At 42.6% G+C, this 12,595-nt stretch overlaps 1 protein-coding gene and 1 long non-coding RNA gene across 2 annotated transcripts in view; one reads left to right on the forward strand and one right to left on the reverse strand.

The window, feature by feature from the left end:
* Positions 1-12,595, forward strand: part of LOC148935433 (uncharacterized) — a 115,442-nt gene that overhangs the window by 32,451 nt on the left and 70,396 nt on the right. The window lies entirely within an intron of this gene.
* LOC105427454 (uncharacterized) overlaps positions 1-12,595 on the reverse strand; it is an 85,981-nt gene that overhangs the window by 30,771 nt on the left and 42,615 nt on the right. The window contains exon 3 of the mRNA XM_089082010.1: positions 10,087-10,319. Coding sequence (XP_088938136.1) covers positions 10,087-10,319 — 233 coding nt within the window. The remainder of the gene's footprint in view (positions 1-10,086; positions 10,320-12,595) is intronic.

The following is a 12,595-nucleotide window of genomic DNA, read 5'->3' on the forward strand; positions in this document are numbered from 1 at the left end:
AGATATATATTATAGCGAGTTTTATACAAATGAAACAGGTTTACGCTAATGAATAACGACGAGTATCACAACGCAAATAATTACAGCGCTGGTGCTTAATCAGACTTGCGATTACAGTTATTACGACGTGAAAGTATTTAGCATTAAGAGCGCGATACCAATGCCGTTGTCGACATCGCGAAAGATTTTAATTACTACAATCATTCGGCAAATTGCGGTGGAAGGATTCCATAGAAAGCGCCGTACTTGTAACAGTCGTCACTTCACTTTTTTGCTAAATACGATAGTTTTCCTCGAGATTAGAGCTATTAATTTCTCAAGTATTTCAACAGTTTTTCAAGTAATTTCACCGAGACACTTAGGACGATAAGAGCATATAACCCATCGGCGGACTGATATTTTCGCCGACACCTGTCAGAACGAGACAGGCCACTCAGTCAAATGTAATCCCGAGACAGGACCACGTCGACGTGATGGCCCCCATTAAAATGATGGGCATGTACGGACGCTGACGCAACGTCCCATTCACCTCTTGCCGGCCGGGAGCATCGTTAATCTTACGTGGGGTCTTCTTCGGCTACTCAGAAACGTAACGAGGGTGGTCGGGCGATTCCGGTGGTGGCGATCCGGAGTGGCGACTCGAGAAAACCATTAAAAACGATAACTGCGGCTTTCTACCGCGCGGCAGATTGGGATCTACCACATTCCGTGAGAATGTAACATCCTTCTTCTTCTTCTTCTTCTTCTTCTTCTTGTCTCTTCCCGCATCACGAATCTGGCGCAGGTGCGTCATCGCTCGCGTTTCAAATCTCCGAAGACATCCGTTCGTCTCATCGTCGGAGAAAAATTGAGGAGGATAATGGAGTTTACGAATTCTTTTTCGCAACTCTTCGCGAGCTAATTCTCCGAATTGCGAAGCGCGCGTTTTCAATCGTGCGCCAGCGTTAAATAATGTCGTTCTCAAAGTTTCGCTTGCGTGAAATTAGATGTTCTCTGTAGATCTGAACCGCACGCTTTAATAGATCCACGATACAGTTAGGCGCGGTTCACGCCTCGACTGTATCCAACATGCATGAGTCAAGTGTGTCAGTCACGATAGTTTCTTTGCGGTGCTAAACACGGTGTCGCGAGGCTCTCTTTCTCAATCTATCTGGAAAACGCAGGTGGCGAATTTTAGAATCTTGCCACGACCGCCTGTCTCGCCTGTATCGCCTGTCGCGCGATCATTTTTATTATCACCATTATTCTGTTCGTTTATTTCGGTTATTTGCACGCGGGCGGCGCGTTCAATCAATCAGACTCAGCTCGGTTTCGCGCTGTTGCGCGTGCGCATTTTCGACGATGCCATGCCACCCAGCAACCGCCAGGAACGCGTAAGCATTCGTTCGTGAGCACGAGACAAGGATAAAACAATGACGGAAGGGTGTTTGTTCCCTTCTTGTTGCTCGTCGCGACGAGCACGTTGCCACTGGTCGGCAATATAATTCTTGGCAGAGACTCGATGTAGACTCTTTTTCGCCGCAGCTGCTCTGCCCTCATCAAACCCGTTCACCCGATATTATCTGTCCCTTCGTGCATTCGTAGGTACTCGTGAAAACCAAGAAACGTCTGTTTGCGCTTGTTACCGATGATAGTTTAACTATCGTTGACATATATATATATCAAAACTTGAAAGTTCTGGCGTTCGCGTTTACACAGTAGGGAAAATAGTGGCGCAGTTGAAGAAGTGAATATTGGACTCCGAAGTACGCTTATATATTCATATATATAAGCCTGGTAATCCGGGATTACTAAACATAGCTTCAATCCGCTTGCCTCTTTCTTTGAACATTTCAGAACACTCCGGGGAAAGGTTCCTGAAAAGGCATCTCGGTTCTGTGCAGCACTTTGAGCCCTTGTACGATAACTAATGGTACGGCTGCATAAATAAGTGGAAGTGGTATCGAAAGATCCAGGTCATCTAAAATCCTTTAAAAGCGCTTTTTAAGATGCATTCATCATTTCGTTTTGAATTACTATACAATTTGTTAAGCAGACGGACTACAAAGTGTACAAGTAAAGGAAAAAAGTATATTTAAAAAAATTTTTTTTTTAATTAACGTTGAAAACGTTATTGCTAATTAAAGCCTTTCTGACTTATTAAATTTTTAACAAAGTAACTCTACGCTAATGAATACAACGAAGTTGCTGTAACTTAATGAATATTCTAATAATAGTAAAAAGGCAAACTGTCTTTCCCTGGAACGTGATATTCCGCGATCGTTTATGTGATTTAATTAATTAAATTAAGTTTTTATTACTTTAATTAATTTTTTTGCAAATCGCGAGAAGCAAGATAGTCGAGTTCTAATAATGTAATCGTTGCAGTGATATCACAATATATCTGGCCGATATGTAATTGATTCGGCGTTGAATTTTTTCTGCAAAAATCTATTTAATGTACAGTTCACAGCTCTCACTGTACTTAATGATTTATGAGAATGATTTATGAGAATGAAGATTTTATCTATTAATTTGTTACAAGGAGAGTCTGAAAATACTATTCCGTTTTTTCGTTCCAAGTTTCATATTTTAAAAGGTCCTTCATTTTTTTTTAATAAGTCATTAAAGAAGAATCACTACGTGCACGGTGTGATTTTCTAGTAATTTGTAGCTTTGCTACCGAATTACGCCACTCGTTCTTCGACCTCATTTTTTTTGCTTCTTAGCATTTGTCATAACGTACGTCGCACGCGAATGGAATTCGATGAAACAACACGTTATTTTCATGTATAATGTATCACCGGATACTTGATTTACTATTCGCGTTCGCATTTCTTCTGAAACGGCGAGCGAAACGCTCGCAATGACAACGACCATGTTCCTTTTTCTACCGAACGTTTTGCCAGAGCGCGAGCGATTCCAGGAACAAAGACGTATTAGCGATGGGGATTATCCTCGCAGAAAATGCACATGGTCGTCTAAACTTTAAGGAGGCACTTTTATCCCTGCGCAAGCAACGTTGTTCGGCCAGTCGCGAATTGTAAGGATTGTCCGAGCCGGTCGAGTGCTGGCATTATTGAACGTCGTGAAACGCGAGGGTCTTAGTTGCGCCGGACTGCTTCTTTAATTTCGTGTGCGCCGACCATCACGTAGGTGCCCATTAACGACCATTCCGAATTTCTTTTTTCCTTTACCAAAGGGAGAACGGAAGGGCGTGATTTCAATCCGAATGAAAGCCGACCGATGTTGAGCTGATACTTATAAAAGACTTTTGCGAAATGCGTATAAATCGGCGTTTAGCACGTTTTAGAAATACGTAAAATTTTATTAGCCTCGCGTTACGATACATCGTCGCGCATGAGCGAGACGAGAATGGACCATTAGCGATTAGGCGCTACTCTGGCGCTTTTGATGGACTGATTTTCGTACACGCTCATAAAGACGCTCCTGTTGACGAGCCCATCACTCGTCAAACGGATCTTCTCAGAAAGAACCTTAACGATCGACGGGCGTTAACCCAGTTGCTCGGGCGTGATGGGCGTACGCGCGACTTGATGATCCAGCGGGACTCCATAAATCAGGGATATTTCGGTATCGCGGAAGCCGCGGTATTTATATAACGCAGGTTCGCGCATCTTGCACTTTGTGTCCGGGTGTCGGTGCATCAAGCGCACACGACGCCTGTCGCGATGTTCGCGACTGCACGTCGTGGCGGTGTCTGGGACGTGATTTGATATCCGGCCAAGTGTGGCTCGACTGTGAACTGATTCATTCTGACTCGTGGACCAAGTTAGAAGTACTAGCTCAGTACCGCCTGGAAACGAGCGAGTCCGTACACGGGAGACTCCGCACGGGAGAGATAAAAAGTGCGCGAAAACTAGCGCGATCTAATCTCTCGCATCGACAGTTGGCCGTCAAAAGGGGTGGCTGCGCGGTATAATAATAGAGGAATAATTGGAGCATGGCGTCGCGACGGCTGTTCTTGAGTGATGTAAAGCGAGGGAGGGTGCCACGTCGTCGCTCGCGTCAGTGGGACAAGAAACACCTCTTGTGAAACGTCTTGGATCTAAACTTACGGTGTTTGATGTTGTTTATTAGCATCACGGGGACTTACTAGAAATAAATAGAGTTGCCTCCTTAGCTCGAGAAAGATCTTATATTACGGATTACGCGACGATAATATTATAAACTTTATTTAATATCTTGGTTACACATACAAAAATAAAACCACTTAAAATAAAATCCCTAATATTCGAAAATGTGAAGCTTAAAATTCACATTTTATTCATTATTCTTGAAAATCGAGTACATTGCACTTTTATTTATAGATATATATAAAACATTAAAATGTATTAATAAATATTAATGTTGGTAATGTTCCGTATTATTAAACTAACCGTGCCATTTGATCACCGGATCGCATTACAGCATAAATATCAGCATACTTTCTTACAACATTTGCTTTACGCCTTAGAGACCGTTTGTATTCGATAAGTTATGGAAGATAACGACAAGTTTGCAGTTTGTACGTGCTGTCAGGAGGCGTTCGGTGTCTCGGATATTAATTCCTCCGATAATATTGGCAGAGACATTTGCTCGAGAATTTATGGTTCTCCGTTCTCGATGTCGTAACTGGCAACGGAATTGCATTCTACAATACTTTATTGGTTTGCGCCGAGAATAACAGAAGGCGATATATCCTATTAAATTTATTGCATTCTCAATTGTGACCCCTAATATGATTCCCGAACTTCTGTGCATTTATCACAATGTTTTCGATTGGTCGGCTATCAAGCGTGAATACACGAGGCAATAAGCGAGGATATATCGAGCGATATCTAGCAAGATAAAGGATATGGAAGTACACGTGTTGCTTAGACGCATAATTATAAAATATTTTCGCGTCTTGTAAAATTTCAAACTCGATTACTCGCGGCTACTTGCCATACAAACGCGTTGTTAGATAAGATATCATCGAGCATAAGTGGTTTTCAATTGTTTCATATACTTTTAGTCTTTTAATCTGTAGATATTCATGCAAAATATCGCAGCCAATAGTGTATGCTGAAGGAATATATAATCATGTGTGTGTAAAATATATATATATATATAAAGCTATGATGACCATATATATTTAGTCACAAGCTGGAAACCTAGTTTTATGACTTCATCATCTCTTCTCACGCGGCTTTGCCCAAATAAGGACTGAAGTCCGTTGGTTTTTGCTCGATTAAGGACAAGGTGTTCGGCATGCCTTTCTTCTTCCTCGTTCCTTTCCTCGAGAGGACGAAGCGCGACAGCTTCTCTCGACACTCTTAATCCATTCCCGCTCGTGAGAACGGATATATTCGTGCTCGTCGATTTCGCAATGTCCCACCGTAAATTTATCCCGTCTGTTGTCACTCGTCGCAGCGCTTGCTCCTCCATCTTTTATTCCTCGTAATTGCGATTTTTTTTGTGTGCTCCACCACGAGGTCTGCGACCCTCAAGAGCAACAGACTCACGATGCGCTTTTACGAATGACTCGATGGAACACGTCACTGAAAGTGTCGATTGATCAGCAACGTGAAACATTTTCGAGACATCAGATACAAGAATAAGATACAAAAATCAAGAGTGAATTGGTATAAAATTTACTGATACTTTCTTATTTTTTTCAATTAATTTTTTTATTCGGTTAAATCATTTGCGAAGATCCCCTCGCCAATCCCTTCGCCAATTAATATTCTTAAAAAGCGCATAATACGATTATCCTCGTAATAAGCGTTTCTTCGTTCTTAACCCACTATAGTTTCCCACAATGATCGGCAAGAACTTATGCTAATGCTACATAGCAAAACTGGATCTTGATTGCGGCAAAATGCAAATTATACTCGCGGCGTTATTGCACCTCGGTATCAGCAATTACGCGGGTGCTTATTGGAATTTATATCACGCAGATTTTTTATCGCGCAGTTCAAGCGATATCATATCGTTCGAAACTCGAATTCATTTTTAAACAGAAGCATCACATTTTAGTAAAACATTGTCTGTTTTGTTAATGCCGTCGCGTTGAAAATATTTTTCTCAAAATTTAACAAAATTAGAATACATCGATTAATATTTATTTTCAATTTCAAAATTTAAAAGTTTTTTTTTTTTTTTTTAAGAGAAAACCGATGAAACAAGATTTTTGCAGTCAACTTTTAGTTTGCTGCGCTTAGTTAAAATTCACGAATTTATGCGGGTAACTTTCGGTTTAACCGGCCAACCCATGTAATTTCTCACGATCGTTTCACAGGTTAATTTTTACGAAGAGGAAATTAGCATGGACTGTGACGATCGTTAAAGATCGTTTAAATGCTTTCGGAGCGGCAATTGACCACAACTCTCGTCGTCCTCTCAACGTTATGCGTGACTATTGTTGCTTGACGGGGCACGAGAGGTAACTAAAAGACGAGACTAATTGTCGACCGTAAAGTGACGGTCGCACATCGTTGCGCATAGAATCGATAAGCGAATGGAATTATTAAGAATTTTTTCTGTAATAAATTTCTCGACTAATAATACGCTGCAACAGAAAGTCTCATTTACGAAAGAAATTACATTATTTTTATTAATGTGCGCTCATTTGTTATTGAAATAATTCAATATATAAATAATACAATCAAGGAACTATCACAAAATATCACGCTTGCGTAAAGTCGCATCTGTACGATAAGATGTAGACAAGTATTGATTTCTTCGTTCCGTCTTCGTTCATCGTCGATTTGAAATACAATCGTCCGCTCTCTTTCGCAAGACAGATGTCTCCTTTTTTTTTTTTAAGTGTCAAAAATCTCTCGCACGCTGATAAGAAATGATTAATATCCCACATTGCTGCATTTATCCGTCGTCGGTTCTGTGGCTGATATAAATGGGGCGCATTTATCACTGGATTAATTAATTCATTAAGTCCAGTAGCGGAGGATTTGAATTCCAATGCGAGGGTCATTGAAACGTTGATGACGCGGGATGAGGATCCATAAATCGTGTGACATAACAATTCCTATGGTCGCCGTAAGGCCGCCTAAGGCCGCCGATGACCAATATACATCGATGGAAAACGTGACATTATAACTCGTGTAGATCGTGAATTACTCTCTCGCAACAACTTAATGCGGGAATAATGAGTGTACGACATTAACATATTCACAAATCACTAGGTTGTAGAGAAAGTCGGAGGAATGGGGAAATCTCCTGCTCGCAATTAATCGAAAAGAGAGATCAAGGGTCAATATTCTCCCGCGAGCGACGGGAATCTCTCATTCACTTTCGATTCTCTTTCGCATTCCGATTCCAACGCGGTTCGTACGAGTGTTTAGAGTGCAATTAATTAAGCGCGGCTCACACCGCTCATGCGATATGGCACGTACGAAACGAATGACAAATTAATCATTAATACGTATTTCATTCTAGTTATATGCGTATATATTATAAGGACTGTCGTACACGCGATATTTTATCGTTCTTATCGTGCCGATAGACGCGTGGGTTTTCATCGGGAGAGATTCGGCCGTTTCGTCAATTTTTAATGAAAATGCCATTATACTCTTAATTGCTGGTTTCTTCTCCTCTTTCTCCTACGATTCGTTCGACTTCGCAGTCTCGAGGTGACTTACGACACATCCCATACGCACAGTTATGACATCACGTTATTCATTACGCGAAGATAATGATAGACCGACTCGGTGGGACTCGTGCCGATCACGAGGAAAGCTTCGGCGAGTAATTAATCCGGACTTGGACTTGGGCGACGCGAGCGTATAATAAGGGAGGAACGGATTCGTTATATTTGCTTTTAATCGCATATTTATGACGCGAATGTCTCACGGTCACTGTACCGCGAAATAGCGCTTGCACATACCAGGCGGCTCGCATTCGAGATTGAGTTCGTGGAAAAGTGATGAATTTATTTTGCGCGATGTGTAATCATTCGGAGATGCAATTAGTTAGAAGTAATCGCACTTGTTAATTGTATTTACATTTTGGCGCCGTTCTAATTTAAAAGGTGATTTAAGAGTCGACTCATACACGTATGTGTCGCGAAGGTATCGATAAGTTTTAATGATCAATCGACGTGCACACATCGCGGAATTTCTCCCAACGTGCAGCTGGAATTGGATTAGGTCAAGCGGGCTGCGAAAATGATAGTGTACGCGCGGCGAGGTGGAAGCCGATCGCAGGATCCTCCGTAATCGCGCGATGAAACGGCGCTGTGCAAAGTATCGGGTTGCGAGAGAAGCAGCGGCTTTAAACGGCTCGACCTGTGTAAACGCGATCAATTACACAATCACGACTACCGGTTCGCCAAATGAGGGCCTAAGGCTGAGAGTACACTCATCCTCATACGGGATCCTCATACGGGCAATCGCCGCTCTTCAATATCGCCGTGTTGTGAAAAAAAAAATGTTTTTCAGCCAAATTTTATTGGCCTTAATAGGGATATGCTGAATAAAAGGGTCACGATTTTCACTACAAATATTATTTGTTCATCGCGCGATTGTCTACTCGGCGCAAGATCGTTCGTCGTGCGATTGTGAGCGAGCATTAAACTTGCATATCGGCGATGATAGTCACGCGTACAGCATCACGACTGGAGACCTAATAATTTTCCGCGATATCGCCGTCGTGCATATAAATGCGCACGTAAGTATAGCTGTCCCATTAAAGTGACGCGATGGACCACCAACCACGACGGCGCGTGTCATCTGTCAAATTACGAACGACGTGGCTCTCTTTCTTAAAACGGCGTTCGAAAGTCGGCGTATATCGATAATCCACGACGAGGCACGCTATGCTCGTACTTATCCATCTCGTCGCGATCTTAATTATGGCTTGATGTATAACTTAAGAAACGTTAAGAGAGAAAAAACGTGCTGCAACTTCATCAGTTACAGTCAAGAGATTCGCTTTTTGGTACGATAAATGATAAATACTTCGTAAATTGCGATTTTTGCTGGTTCATTGCTTTTACGCGAGTCACTTTGGACACGACAGGAGATTTGAAAAAAAATCTCGCCGTGACACGCGAATTATTCGTCGTTATCAAGCGTTGAATCCGAGATCGTTAATTATATCGCGGTTTTTCAGTTTAACTACAATGTCTGATTGCGCATTTAGCAGCCAGATAAGGCCAAAAATAATTCAATTAGCCAACACGCGTCTGGCCGCCTCATAATGCCACTTGTTTTCCATGACACTAATGCGTCCACTTAAAACCGGACCAATTACCACGATTATTTCTATGTGGGAGACTATTTCGTGCGGGCATCCAATTCCATGCCCGCGATAATGCGTTACAGCCGCGTGTATGGATAACGATAAAAAAAAAAAAAAAAAAAACGATTATTGCCGTTTATTACGATGGAGCGCGCGTATGTATAAAATATCTCGTAAAACCGGAAAGCCGAGGGAGAATTCGCTTATTTGCGCGGTTCAATATCGCGCGGCGACGATCCGTAAATCGTGCCCGCATTTTGTTGGCTCCTCTCTCGAGACATCCCGCTAATAAATTGTCCGCAATTCAGTTTACACGATTAATGGTACTTTCTCCCGGCGGATAACGTCTTCCTCCTTACGTCGGCGCATCCATCTCGTTACCCTCTCGCCGAGACACCGACTGCGCCTCTTTCTACCGGGCGATTTATCCGGCATGCGGCGAGAGCCCGCATTTACGAGATCGTTTATCGTTCAATCGATCCGGTTTCGCGCAACCAACCGGCTGCACCGTTAATTCGCTTAATACGTTATCTTGGCAAATTATGCGTCGCGGTAGTTAATAATTATTGCGACCTCGCATGCCTCCGATGTACCCACGTTGAATCGCGGGAGCGTGAAGATACGCGTGGAATTTGTCGCGCGTAACAAATTTGTCGATATTTTTTGTGGAAGTTAATCTTTTATTTTCTCCCGACGTCATGAGAAATTGACAATTTTATTCACGAGTTAAAATGATAATTATATGATAATTACTATTTTATCGAATGCAATTACAAAGCAGAAAAATTGCAGAAAGAGAAAAGCGGGAAAGATGAATAATTAAAAAAAAAAAAAAAAAAAAAAAAGAAATTGCGACGGACTTACGTAAAAGGAAAGCTCGACGCGGTGAGAATGCTTCGGCACGCAGGTGAGTGCTTCCGATCTGCAGCATCCAGTGTCATCCGAGCACCTGTGCAGTATGGCGCAGTGTGGAATGTAGGTGGTCGATGGGCTCGGATAAACGTCACGGACCGAAATGACTCTCGCGCGTGGCCACTGACAGCTGCCTTCCTTGCTGACTTTAATTGCATGCTGGAAAGCCTCTCGCATTTCAGCACCTAGGGCAAACATTCACCGGAAAAATATAACCTCACGGATCACGGTCGTGAGAATGACAGGCGTGACTAATATAGCACCTTTCGCAAGTATAATAAAAATGTGGTGGTATTCGTGCTATTCCTCAATCCCGGCGCGTAACAATTGCGTTTATCTCTTAGAAAGCCGACGGCTACACCCACTCGCAGCGCGTATGATATTTGATTTGTGACATGTCCCTTTACGATTCTTTCGATCTTATGACTTCCCCGCGTAATAAATCTTGGAATTTTGAAATCTTCGAAATTTCGAACTTTTCTTATGCCTTTAATTTATTTATGCCTCTAGCTTTCGTGACAGGTCTTAGAGACTACATTAAAATAACAATCTCTATGTTGTAACGAGCCACAAATATTATCCTCCCTCCCTCCCTCCTTCCCTCCCTCCCTCCCTCCCTCCCTCTCTCTCTCTCTCTCTCTCTCTCTCTCTCTCTCTCTCTCTCTCTCTCTCTCTCTCTCTCTCTCTCTCTCTCTCTCTCGTGTGTGTGTGTGTGTGTGTGTGTGTGTGTGTGTGTGTGTGTGTGTAAAAGTCATTAATTACTGTCTCGATAAAACGAGAGGCGAGAAAGGATATGTCAGATTAGGGAGAGCCCGTCTTGTCGCAACGGATCTTCCGTTATTTCTTCCGACACGCTCGGTTTCCGATAATACGTCGGAGCGGAGAAGCGAGAATTTCATGATCGGGATCGACACGTCAGGTAGCTAGGTTGCACCGTGTGCGCGGATGCGTCTCCTGCATCAAGTGACATAAGTCATGAGAGCTTTCTATTGATTCAGAGATAGCTAATCGCTTTCTACACGTATTTCACGTGCCGTCGATAATTACGGTGACTCCGTCACTCCGTATAATTCGCTTGAGCGTACGGTGAAACTGCACTGTAGCGGGAAATCGGTAAATTCTAGCGCAAATAATAACAACGGAGAGATGTCAACGGTACGGAGAAGAATTCACAGGCATTTAAGTAAGTCACTCAAGAAAGCGACTTGCCCATTCGCCACGTTTTGCGAGGTCGCGGGTCACGAGAGCGGCCGCTAAGTAATCACCGAGGAGAGAAAGTACGCTACGTTAGTGCCTAAATTTTTTGCATTTTCCGCTTAGAACTCCATTTTTGCGGGTTTTACTTTTGAGATCATTGCGAAATGAAGAAGTCTCACGAGATGATGACGAGCCACGGGATATTTTTAGAGCGAGATGTAATAACTCAGAATTATCAGAGTTTACGACCGTTTGCGATGAAACGCAGCTCGATTGTGCGTCGCGGGCGAACGACGGTGTTAATCGGATCAAGTTTGCCAGTCGCGCGTTTTACGGCGTACGAGCCGAGGCGCCACGTCGTTTCTAATCGAAAATTACTGCGATGCAGCGAGTACCGGCTGTTTATGCTCAGCGGCGACTTATCCCTCATTAAAGTGTCATTCGTTACGTCGAGTGACAGATTAATTTATTTGGCCATTTGCAAAATTAGCCACGTGGAAGATTGCGATATGGATATATTAGCTCGCAGTCGATTCCGAGTAGCTATGAGATTACTGGTGTATCAGAGGAGAATGAAAGAAAAACGCGGTGAGGACAAGGAGACAGAAATTCATTATATTACGTTTCTATATTAAGGAGATATTAGAAAATATACAAGTCAATTTCGTAAATTTGCTGATAAGTAAATTTTCTCGAAGTGACATGCGGTACTTCAGGCGCGCACGAGAAACTTGACTAGATAGTTTCGGAAGAGATTTCGGAAATGTATTCTCGCGGAATTTTTCGCTCGCCCAATCTCGAGGGACGATCGCGATATGCTAATTCCTGACGTAGGCGTTACTCTCGACACGAGATCACATCGGCGCGCTCACAATAGAAGGCACGACTATCTGGAATTCTCAAGTATATACGCTCTCACCGTGCGTATATCCTATATTCAAACGTATTCCGGAATATATTATGAGAGAATGGGATTAGACTTTTTTCAATCGTCCATTATTCCTCAAACTTCCGAAGACCGGCTCGCCACGACGACGCACAATACCGCGTATATTTATTATTGACGCCGGTAAAAAACTGCAAAATCAAGCTTACTGATGATTTACTCTTCCTTTCTCCGGCCTAGCTCGGCTAGTTTTATACAAACTTAAACTCTGACTCGGCACGAAAGTATCTGATCAACCGGTGCCACCAATCCAACGAGTATATATCACGTCACAAATATACAAGATTATGCGAGCTAACATGTAATGTCATCAATATG

This window comes from Pogonomyrmex barbatus, unplaced genomic scaffold (genome assembly GCF_055798465.1).
Source record: "Pogonomyrmex barbatus isolate J1 unplaced genomic scaffold, ASM5579846v1 scaffold5, whole genome shotgun sequence".
Classification (NCBI taxonomy): Eukaryota; Metazoa; Arthropoda; class Insecta; order Hymenoptera; family Formicidae; genus Pogonomyrmex; species Pogonomyrmex barbatus.